The following is a 12,908-nucleotide window of genomic DNA, read 5'->3' as shown; positions in this document are numbered from 1 at the left end:
TAGTGAAATTTGCTGTCAAGATAATCTTGTCTCTTTTTTACAAATGGAATTTTTCTTTTGTATGTTGTTAATTTAATAAAAAAATTTCTATTTTGTATTTTCTTAATGAACCTAGGAATGAAAATTTTCAGTGAAACTAATCTCACCCATCATCAATTTTATTTTTTAAGCATGTTAATGATGCAAATTATGGAAGAATGTTTAAATATTTTTGTATACTTCTCAAAATTACTGTGAAATCATTTTTGCCTTTAATCAGCAAGTGAACTTGTTATGAGCTATCAAATGTTAAGAAGACCGATTGAATTAGATTATTTATTAATCCTCCTTCTTTTTTGCTTAAGTTTATATGTTTTAAATATCTAAACCATGATAAAAAATATTTTTTTTTTAAAAATCCTTTTTAAATTGTTTTATTTTAATTTAATATTTCTTTAAAAGAAAAACCTTTAAATCCAAATAAGAATGAGAAAGTTAGATAATTTTGAGAGCTAATGATAAAACATAATTTTTGATGAAAAATGAATAAATAAAATAACTATATTTTGTTTAAATTTTCTAATTTTTTAATTATTATTATGTATTTTAAAAACAAAGATTCTTTTATAGATTTAATTTTAATAATAAAGTGTTAGTTCTATGCTATATTTATTACAAAAGCACTGTACTGATAAATTTTTATATGATTTGATTAAAAGAGTTTTGGACAGAATAGTTTAAACCATTATGGCCAAAACCTTGCCAACCCTGGTTGTACCCCCTTTCTTTCTCTTGTTTCTTAATGAACTTAGTTTACAACTTAAAGGAGCTCACTTTAGAAATGATATTTTTCGTGAAGTCTATTTATTTAAGTAAGATTATTTGTTGCACTTTTATTTCTTATATCAACAATGTATAATATGTCAAGACAGATTTACTTGAAACTAATTCATTTTAAAAACTAAAAACATTTTTCCTTTTATTTTGAATTTTATAGTCTCAATATTTTAATTTTCCCCCTTTTTTAAATCATTACGATGTTAATTTACATATCGCTATTGTATACATGGCTTTTTCTTTTTAAATTTCAGCCAAAATGTCTAAGTCATTATTAGAAACCTCCATTCAACATTCAACCGTTAGTGTGCCGAAAGATGTTTTAGAACAAGTTTCTAAAATGGTTGATATCCAAATGCAGGCTGACAATTCTTTTCCAGAATTAGTGGACTGCCTTAAAATGGGAGGAGGTAAAGTATTTTATAGATGCTTTTTTTGTTTTGTTTTTTAAATATTTTTATAGTTTATAACTTTATAGTCTTTTAGGAACAACATTTTAAATAGGTTTTTATTGTATTTAACAATGAGCTGTCTGTACTTCACAGTCACTTTGTTTCTTATTGGGATAAAAAAAATTAATTGAAAAACAAACTTCTTATATTATAATTTTAAATTAATCTTACAGAACAATTATTAGCAAAGAAACAAACTCATCTTTGATTATTACTTTTTAAAGTTAGATTAACAGCACTCATAGTCAGACTAAAACACAAGGAACAGGCATCCTAAATATCCTAATCCTTTAAAAGATATCTGATATTTTGATATACATCTGATATTTATTGCATATTTTGATATATATTTTAATGTATATTTTAATATATATTTTATATTTTTAGTACAAAAGTTAACATTACTGCTGAAAATATTTTCAGACATTATGTAAATTTAACATAAAAGTTCATTTTATGTTGTTCACAATACATTTTAAATTTTTTATTTGTAACAAAATTTTAATCAAATCAAATTTTAGCAGCAAAAATAAATAAATAAAGCTTGTCAAAAATTAAAACATTTTTTACTGCCATCACCTACCTCAAATGTCAAGATTTTTTTACTTTAATAAAATTTTCAAAATGCCTCAAAAATGCCTTTTGAGTCAAAAAAATTTCTGTCCCTGAAAGTTAACAGATTGACTTGAACAAATGCAAGTTGGTTGCAAATAAGTTATTGTCATAAATTTTTTTAAATATTTAAATTAAACTTTTAAGATGCAAAATATTTATAAATTTTTTATGCAAGATACAGCAATAGCAAAAATAATAATAATGTCTGCATAATATAGAATATTGTTGACCAAATACTAACAAGCCACATCTGCTCACTGAACTGTTACTTTTGGTTAGATCTAGAGTGACCATCATGGGAGAGTATTTTTCTCTAGTTGAAAGTGGGGTGGTCGAAAACAGGTTCAGTCTAAGAATTGATTTTTCTAGGAAGGTTGTGAGTGGAAGCAAGACATGAAAGCGAGCTCGCTTTGGCAGTCCGAATCCACCTGAGTTAACATTAGATAGAAGCCAAATTCTCCGATCTTGTCACTGAGAAAGCAAAGAGAAAGACTGAATGAACTGAAACTGCAAGGTGACTTAAAAAAAAATTACAAAATAAAATCCAATCCGGAAGCTAAATAAAAGTCATTTGGCAAATAGTGATCTCACAAAGCAAAAGAGCTAAACTAGAGAAGCAGATTGCTGAGATTTTTATACTTCGTCAATTTTAACTTTTTATGCTTAATAATGGATCCAAGTTGTAAAGAGGTTTCAGAAAATTTTATCACGAGTCTGAGCTTGTCCAAGCCGAAACCTTTTTTCTCTAAAGAAGCCTCAACCTGTGGGAGCATGCACTGTCTAAATCTAGAGTTTTGTCTTGAGTTAAGCAGGCTCGTATAAAATGCACAGACAGAAAATTTGTCACAATCATAGAATTTTTTTTACTATTGCTAAAAAAGAAGGCTGCTTATTCAAAGAAAATTGTCTTTGTCAAATTAGAGAGAAAAAAGATTAATTTTTTCCGATGCAAAAGCAATTTAAAATTACATTCTCACATCGTGATTCCTATTTACACAATTTAAGATTGTGCTTCTTATTTACACGATTTTATATCAAATAAAACATTCTGTAGAAAAATGCTTCTTGTATAAACTTTTCTTCCTCAGGTGTTTTTTCAATAAATTAAAAAGTGCTTTTTCACATTTTTCAGATTTTTATTTTTTGTTACCAAACTCATCCCTCTGGTATGAATAAATATGGAGTTTTATAAAATGTAAACATTTTTAAAAAAATCCATTGATTTTTAAACTATTGGATTGTTTGGAAAGTAATTGAGTTTTTTTTAGGGTGCAATTTTCGTACAATGAATAAGTATTTTATTAAATTATATATTGGCCATTCTGGTCCAACACCTTTTGCCATCTTTCTGGTAGTAGCATGATTCCACGCTCATAAAATTTTTGGTCTTTGCTGGCAAAAAACTGATCCAGGTATTTTTGACCTCTTCATTTGAGGTAAAGGTTTTACAGTCCAAAAAATTTTGCAGTGACCAGAACAAATAATAATCCAAAGGCACCAGATCTGGAGAATATGCTGGGTGTGGCAGTGTATCCCATTCAAGCTGTAAAAGCTTTTGGCGAGTGACCAACCTTGTATGAGATCTCGCATTATCTTGGTGGAACACTATACCTTTTCTGTTGAAGTGCATCATTCAGTTTGTCCAGCTGACTTCCGAATTAAATGTTGTTTTATCCGGCAAAAGCTCAACAAGACAAAAAATAATTCCTTTAAAATCCCACCAAACAGACTGCATCACCTTTTTCTGATGGATATTGACTTTCGAAATGCTTTGAGCTGGTCCAGATTTTTTGCTTCATGCATTTTGACATTGTTATAGACAACGCAATTTTTGTCCCCAGTAATGATGCGCTTCCAGAATGGATCGTTTTCGTGACGTTTGAGAAGCGAATCACAGACGGTCAACGCGACGACACAAACACAAATTTCTCTCTGTGAGAACATGGGGAACCCATATAACAAGCTTCAAGGTTAAGTGCAGGCCTTTCAAGTAGTCATAAACAAGTGAATCCGATAAATTTAACCTCTCACCGATCTCACGTGTTGTTATTTGCCGATTTGCATCAACTAATACCTTTATTGTGTCTTTATCAGCTTCAACCAGCCTTCCAGAACGTAGTGCATCTTCGACATCGAAATTTTCCAAACCAGTTCTGGCGTACTGTCAACACATCTTCTCCATACGCATCGGTTAATTTCATTCTGGCATGAACAGCATTTTCACCTTTTCTATAGCAAAAATTTAAAATATGACTAAAATGCTGCTTATTGCTCTCCATATTTAAAAGGGCACCAACCAAAAACTACTGCATAGAATTAATTGAACTTTTTCACATACAAGCCTTGCAATATCAGCTCTCAAAACAAATAATGATAATGCAGGTTAAGTGTGACGTTGAGCTCGAAAAAATACAATTAAATCCTCTGTCTGAAAAACAAAATTACTTCCCGAACAACCCGATAGTTACAATAGTTAATCCATGTACTGAAAGTGTTTTTAATTGGGGTATTGTGTTCGCAGAAATTTTTTCATTATATCTAAGTCTGGAGTTCAGGTGTGATTCTGCAGTGTATAATAGAAATCTTGAGATGTCATGGAGATAATTTTGACTTGGAGTAAAAAATTTAAATATCAAAAATATCATGATTTTTAATGTAAAAAGAATATTGGATGTATTGCTTATTTGATATGATATGCATCCATTGATATTTATCAACGAACCTTGATAAGGAAATTCAGGTCAATGATGTCAGGGTATATAATATGATTATGAATACATATGGGTCATTCCTTACAAATTGGTTATTTGTAGGTTGTAACAATGAGAAAAAAATGTGTTAGAAATTTCTAATGTAATAAAATTAAAGATATTGGAGAAAGTACTGGTAACTGCTTTTAAAAATTAAGTGTTGCAGAAATATTTTTTAAACTTGTTTTTAAAAATATTAGAATCAATCCCTTGCAACTCAATACCCATAAATAAAAATGAAATATTTTTAAACTGTACTACAAGAGGAAATTATAATGGTTATTAATATTAAATTTTGGAAAATAAATGACAAAAGTGCTGTTCTTTCTCAATGTGGGGATGATAAATGAGGGAATGAAAAAAATCTTAATGGAGGAAATTGAAATATTTATTAATACATATAGTTTTTATTAAAGTGAGTGCTATTCTTTCTCAATGCAGGGGTGATAAATGAGGGAATGAAAAAATGAGTATCATTTGCTTCTGAAGTTTATTCTCATAAATAAAATTAAAATAACATTTTATATTCTTCAACTATCTTATTAGAGGAAATTGAAATACTTATTAATATATTTTTAAAAAAAATAGTCTAATTTCTTAAATTTAAATGTGAGAATGAGAGAGTGTTCTTTTAACTTTTATTGAATTTGCTTATCCAGTTTCATTTTATACTATGAAAATATATTATAATATATGTATAAAATATTTTATCAGAAGATTTCTTAGAACATTGTACATCATTTCTACCCAAATAATACAATCTATCTGAAACAATTCGAATCTCTTGTGAACAAAGGATTGATATGAGTTATGTGTTTCAAACTTTTTTGTTAAATAAAATATCCTTATGAAGAAAAGAAATTAGTACTTAGAATAACGCTAAAAATATTAATTTTAAAACATAAAAGTTGACCAAAAAGTATAGTTATTTCAATTCGAAATAATGTTTTTTATATTTGTTGGTGAATGTGATGCTACGTAATCTGATGAAAAGCTTTAGACAGGACGGTTTAAACCTTGGTGAACAAAGAGCACGGGGTGAGCTCAAATGATCAGAAAGTAGGGTCCGCAATCGTGGTTGCCGGGATAAAAGTGTTGAACCAAGCAGACTCCTCAATTCTGCTTTTAACATGTAAAGTCTATGGCGGGCTTGTCATACTTTGAATCGAATTTTCTTGTTTAAGAATCGGTGTAATCAATTAAAAAAAAAAATACTAATAATTTTTTCACTCTTTCCTATCCACGAAAATGTAGGTTAATTTTTTTTATCTTTATTACTTTTTGTAATATTGCCTTTGAAACACAAGTCACTTTCTACCTTTGAGTAAGGGAGGAAGGCAACTTCCACCCCCAAGTTCACTAATCTTCTCGGTGGGAGGTCTTGCTCCCTTTTGAAAATCTTTTTCTCTCTCTGTCCTTCTGAAGAACTGATATGGGGAACGCTTTAAAAACCGATAGCTTTCTTTTTAGTTATAAGCTTGTAATTTATTATGAAAATTATATTTGCTGATAATTCGTTCATTCTATATACATTTTATTTATTTAGTAGTAATAATTTTCTTGTTTTTATTCATTTTGAGAATGGAATTTATTTTTTAAATACATTATTCCCCTTTTTTTAAACTTTGTTTCTTGTTTTTTAAAGATGTTTCAGAATTAAAAAAATTAGCTGCTGAATAAAGTGAGATTAATTAAAATCGAATAAATGACGTAAAGATCTTCCAATATACTATAAAGCATCACAAAACTGCAGTTTTCCTTTTTTTTTAAAAAAATATATCGTACACTCATTTGTAGGTTTAAAAAAACATTTACATTAAAAAAATTTAAAAGGTTCCAATTTTTTCATTCCGTAAATAGTTTTAATTACTCCAATAGCTGGGATAGTATGTTTTTTCACGGTAAGGAAAAAAAATAGCTAGTACACAAGACCACGCATCATCCAAACATGAACAAGCACTTAACCCTGTTTTTAGGGCTTTAATGTAAATACACAAGAACACTAAAGTATTATGAAATTTTCATTTTAATCAGCAAATGAAGAAAAATATGAAAATACACGCATGTATTGTAAAATTCTTTAAAAAAAAAAGGAAGTAAAAGAACATTAGTGGTCATAATTAATATTCACGAGAGAAAAATACAAACGGTATCAAAATATAATGAATCGATGCTTAGGAACGCAACACTGAAAATATTGAAACCAGTTTGATTGCCAGATGAAATAGAAAGAATGAGAAATGTGATTATTATAAACACCACGAAATTTCATCACGATAAATTAAAAAATAAAAATAAGCTGTAATACTTAGAGTTAAGCTACTCTTTGTTACTTCAGACAGTCAAACTGGTTTTGATGTTTTCAGACCTGATTCCTTAGTTGATTCACTAGATTTTGAAACTATTAGTCTTTTTTTATTGCTTTAACATTAATCTGTAATTCCTAATTAATACACTTTTTAAAACTTTTTTTCGCAATATTATAAAAATATATATTAAGAGTAGGAATTATGCAATACCTTATGTATTTAATAACAAGAAATTTTTCGAATTCATATTAAAAGTGCGTAATGTAATTTTTATTCACACTTTTTCGCTCTTTTATATTGATAGAAAGAAGTATATAATCAATGTGTTATTTTAATTTCTCTTCCCTGACCCTCCTTTGCCATTCATGGAGAGTAGAAATTTCTGCACTGCAAACTTTAACTACTGTAGTTATGGTCAGTTAAAATATAAGAAAACTAGCACGCATTAGCATTACATGGAGGGGAAAAACACGAAAACTCCCCAGGGTTAGCCAGCATACCATCTATATGAATATATCTCTTAGATAAACATAATTTTTTTCGTTGAATCTCTTCCTGTTTAATTTTGTATACTGCAAATTCTTGCCTTAATGCATCAATATCTTTTTCTTTCTCAATAATTTGATTTTTCGTATTTTTTGTATTTGATAAAATTTTGTAAAGTAAACTTGTCTCAATCTGTTATGTTGTAAGTTTTAATGAAAATCAATAANCAAAAATTTCGTTATCGTACTTTTTATAAATTAATTTCGATTATTTTGATAAATCTTTATATTAATTACAGTGAGCAGTCTCACAAATCTATGTACTAAAATGTAAAATAACATAGAATTGTTTTATTTTGTTGTTTTTAATGATCCATCGAAATGATCTATTAGAAAAATAAATTTAAACTGTCACTTCAGCTTATTAGTCGAAAATGTTATAATTTATTTTTACAACAGAAATGATGGTATTTTTTATGAACCCTCTAAACTGAAATGAAAGAGTTACATCAATTTTCTTATAATTTTACTTCTACGTTTAGAAAATTATAAAGCTTATCAAAGATAGTTTTTAAGGAACTTCTTAGAAATAAGTTATACTTTTACAAGTTATTTATTTGTCCTTTTATTTACGGCATTTACACATAAAATGCGTTTATTACCCACTTTTACCATTATTCTATGTTATTATTATTATGGTTATAATAATTTTAAGTTAAAGGCTTAAAATTAAAAATGAAGTTCCTTTATTATATAAAGTAATCACACGATATTACTTGATAAAAATTATTTGATAAAATCTAATACCGTTGAACAACCAAAAGCTGATAAATAAAATATATTCGCTTTTTAATAAATAAGTTATATTTTCCTTTATTCCCTTAAAATAAACTTCATATAAAACTGCGCTCTCAAAATATGCAGTTGAATAAATTTTTACTAAATAACTGCTTTAGATCAATAAGGATTTTTTTTTTCTTGCTTTGATTGTTAAATAATATCTTTGGCGATAAGTTTTTAAAGTAACTATAATTAAGTAGAAGTAATGTAAGTAAAACTGATGAATATGAGTTTGTGGGTAAAGTTTTTAATGTATCCGAGCTAAGTTATTAGAATAAGTTAAGAGATATAATCGGAAACTAGATCTGTCTTAATATGATTTAAAATTTTGTGATCATTAAATCGAATAATTTTTAATTTTGATGTTTCAATTTGTGACAAACAACAAATATCCCCGGTTGTTTATTTTTTAAGATCGAATCATAATTCCAATTCGACGTTATTTATACAATAATAAATGTAGTTAGCAAAAGTAATATTTAAAATGAAGTTAGTTTCTAATGAAGGTTAATTTAGTGCATTCAAATTGCGAAATTCAAATATTTTAGTCTAAATCGAATTTACGCAGTGAGCAACCATATTTGCTTAAACAATGGATTAAATGTCAGCATAGTTTTTTAAATTGGTAGAATTTAATTAGTTTCAAAACGGTGTAACAATCTTTAAAAAAAATTGAAAAAAATTAATTAAAATTAAAAAAAGAAGGTTGAGATAAATATTTGTATTTGAATTGTAATTCAAAGAAAAAATTAAATAAGTAATAAAAAATAAAATCTTGAACTCAAGGTGTTACTTTAACATAAAAAGTTTTACAAATTTGCAAATCAATTTTTAAAAAAAACTAACAAACTTTATAATAAAATATAAATTTATTTTTAATGTAGCTACTTTATATGAATTACTTTCATATGACTACATAGTAAAATTTCATAAATTTAAGTACTCTGGTTATTATTAGTTCTCTAAATAATCAAATCAAAATATTAAACAATTCAAGATGTAATTAGAAAAAGTGCATGTTAAATAAAATGATAAAACCATTTTTAAAATAAATAAAGCCGTTCTAGAGTTTAAAAAAATATTTTTTAAGTTTTTCTTAGAAGGAGAAAAAGCATAATGTAGAGTGAGTATCTTCTGATATCTTTTGAAAGCTAGGTGACCCCCGCAGGTTGCAATTCCTCCCTTTCTGTGACAGTGGTTAGTCAATTAGTTTCGGATTACTTAACACCCCAGGAAGTACACAACCCCCTCCAAAAATGTCGGGGAGACAGTGGAACGGGTTTTGGTGGTGCTATATATTTCGTCCCTATTCGGGACGAACTCTTACTAAAGTTTAGAAGGGAAATGGAAAGGCCTTCTCAGAGTATCCTTTGGCCAAGGTTTAAACAATTGTCCTAAAACTTACCATCCCTAATTTTTATAAAACTGCCTTATAAATAGCTTTTTATTATAGCTTAATTTGATATAGCTTTCAACTCGATTTCCTGAGGATCTGATGTTATAATTTTCATCCTTGTTTTTTTTTTTTTTTAATAGTTGGGCAAAAATATTTAATAAAATAAAAAATATTAGCACTTTGCTAATTTTTAAGACAGTTGTGTTTGTATTTTGTAAGTGTATCATAATGAGGTAATTTGTTCTTTTATTAGAAATTTTCATTTAAACTCCGGATTAAAATAGTTTTTTTCTTTTCTTTTTTTGTACTCTAAATATTTTAAATGTATAATTCTACATTTTGTTTAAGCTTCATATAATTTGTATCTATATTTAAAAACTTTTTTTTAAAGCTACATTGCCTACTGTAAGTGGTTTAAATGATCAAGATTATCCTGGTGTTTCTGAACTTAGCATTAGTCTTCATTCTTTAGCTCAACTGTCGACTGTCAAAAGAATTCCGTTACCACCGGAATTAGTAGAACAATTTAGCTGTATCCTTTATTTTTCTTCCATTCTGAGCCATGTTTATTTTATGTATTTATGTGCATTAAGAATTTCAAAAGGTATTACTTATATCTTTGAGAATTTAAACAATTATTAGTCTTGTTATTAGAAATTTATTATCTTGTTGAATTTGTTTATCTTTCTTACCACGTCACATTGTATTTTTTTAAATTAATAAATTTAGCTTTTATAATTTTCTTCATTTATTTTTAAAACCGAATGTAACCTGTAATGGTTAAATTTTTAGAAATGACATATTGGAATTCTGATATCTATATATGTGATATTTTCATTTAATAGGTATATTTAAAAAATAATTTATTTTAAAAAAGTGTAATATAACAAAATAATGCTATTTACATTTCTGGTGACTTTGAAGAACTTTTAAATATTTTTCTTTAAATTTTAATTTTCCACAGGAATGGAAAATCTTATGCAATTTTTTTTTTGGACATCCATGTACCCATACTAAAAACTGTGAATCTTAACAAAATGACAGAAAAATTTCTCTTCAAGATAAATTTTGATCTAGTTTTTTAGATAAAATTCAGATTTTAGATAAAATTGTTTGGAAGATAAAATTAAGATTTTTTTTTCAGTTGCAGTTTAAAAACTTTAAAAAAAAAAAATCCTTGAAATAAAATATAGCTCAGTAAAGGCGGAAACTCATATAATCAGGGCTCTACTGTGTGTTATATGTATATTTATATATGTATGTGGAAAATTCTATATGTATTTAAACCTGATGACAAGTTTTAAGGAAATATGATAAGGCATCCCACTCTTTATTTTTTAATCTAGTAACATTTCATTTCCCCCTATTTTTGCAGCAAATGTTTTTATTTATTTTTTTTGTTCAATATGTTTAATATATTACTCACATTACTTGGACTCATCTATTGAAAATTTCTTATTTTTTGGCAACAAAAACAAAGTGTATGACTTTAATAAAAATTTAGTTATGCAAAGTAATTGCCAAATGGGATTATTTCCTGAAATCGGACGTGCCTGGTTGACAATTGATAGCAACATCTTTCTATGGTCATTTCACGATGGGTAAGTTGATTCATTTTTATGATTTGTATATTAAAATATTAAAAATTTTTCTTCTAGAATTCGGTTTAATGCAAGCACATGATTTAAGTCTATTATGTTTTCATCAGTAAATTTTTTTTTTTAAATTTCATGTTTAGCCACTGAAGAAAGTTGTCGTTTTTAAAACTCTAATTGTAATGATTATGTTTTAGTGGAATTATTTTTTTCTTCATTCATATTGTTTAGCTTTATATATGTTTCGTTTCTTTGGTATATTTCTTCTTAATTATAGTGAAAAAACATGTTAATAATTCATGAACATCGAATTCTTTTAAAAAATTATCATAAAATAGAAAAATGGGTTTAGTAATCACTTAAGTTTTCACAATTAAGTTTTATTAATATTCTGTGACTGAAGGAAACTGTTACCATGAATTTCTTCATACAGTTACAGTTTGTTTTTATTGGTAAGGTAAGTATTATAGTAAAGTTTTTTAATGATTGTAAGATATGAAATCGTAACGTCAATCTTTTTATGAATCAAATTTAATATTTGATTATAAAAATAGCCCATTTTTCTAATTTCATTTTCTACTGACGAGACCTTTTTATTAGACTTTAATTTTTCAATATATATGAATGAATGTATGCATACATTCATGCATGCATGAATGAATGAATGATTGATTCACAAGGGATAGTTAACTTTCACTTTCTGAATATTAATCTCCACTTTCTCTGAATGTTTATAACTGATGAACATTGAATGAACATTTTCCTGCACCAAAAAATCAGGTTTTGCCCATGACTTGCAAAATACTCAGGGATTCAAAATGTTTCAGAATAACACCACATTGTTTCCAGGTTATACGACGTGTACATTATTATTTTAACACATACTTATTACATAATTATAACTCTTAAATTAAGAAGGTTTAAAAATATGAATTAAAATTAAAAAACACTTTTGAATCCATTGATTAGATTAAAGGACATTAAAATAGATGGAAGGTTGTTATTATATATGAAGGTTGTCACATATAGAAGGGTTATTTTTTTTCAAGGTCTGATTGGTCGCTAAAGGAAAACTTTGGGGAAAAATTGCTAAGTCTGTGCGCAGACGTCTTGCGATGTGCCTTTAGTTGGCCAGGGTAAAGCGTGGATTAGCGGTTGTCATTTTTTAGTACGTATGGAGCACATAAACATGATTAGAAAAATAGAGGCTCCCACCAAATGTAAATTGAGTTCAGTCATTCAATTTCTGCATACTGAAGGAAGCAATGCAGCTGAAATTCATAGATAAATGAGTAAAGCGTGCGGAGAAGCGTTCATGAGTGATAGCAATGTGCGGAAATGCTGCAGGAACTTTGATGCTGGGCGCACAGATGTTCATGATGCAGCCGGCCAGGGAAGGAAGTCCAAACACTTGTTCACTCGATGAAAAGACGCTGTGAAGCTATCATAAAAAATAAGGGTTATCCTACTAAGTATTGATTGTGTAAGTATCACTTTAAAGTTGCTTATTATTAGTTGCATAACTTTTTTTGTAATACTGGTATTGTAATACTGTATTTATTATTAAATTATCTTCAATTCGATATATAAACGTTTGTATTTAAGCGAAAATTAATATATTCTACAAGTACACAAAGTTGAAAAACATGA

The 12,908-nt window shown here is 27.4% G+C and overlaps 1 protein-coding gene across 1 annotated transcript in view; it reads left to right on the top strand.

The window, feature by feature from the left end:
- Positions 1-12,908, top strand: part of LOC107456302 (nuclear pore complex protein Nup154) — a 61,387-nt gene that overhangs the window by 1,543 nt on the left and 46,936 nt on the right. Inside the window, exons 2-4 of the mRNA XM_043047871.2 lie at positions 1,071-1,226; positions 10,055-10,195; positions 11,168-11,264. Coding sequence (XP_042903805.1) covers positions 1,076-1,226; positions 10,055-10,195; positions 11,168-11,264 — 389 coding nt within the window. The 5' untranslated portion in view covers positions 1,071-1,075. The remainder of the gene's footprint in view (positions 1-1,070; positions 1,227-10,054; positions 10,196-11,167; positions 11,265-12,908) is intronic.

The sequence above is a fragment of the Parasteatoda tepidariorum genome, chromosome 6 (genome assembly GCF_043381705.1).
Source record: "Parasteatoda tepidariorum isolate YZ-2023 chromosome 6, CAS_Ptep_4.0, whole genome shotgun sequence".
Classification (NCBI taxonomy): Eukaryota; Metazoa; Arthropoda; class Arachnida; order Araneae; family Theridiidae; genus Parasteatoda; species Parasteatoda tepidariorum.
Note: the sequence above shows the minus strand (reverse complement) of the source record. Positions and strands in the feature narration are given on the sequence as shown.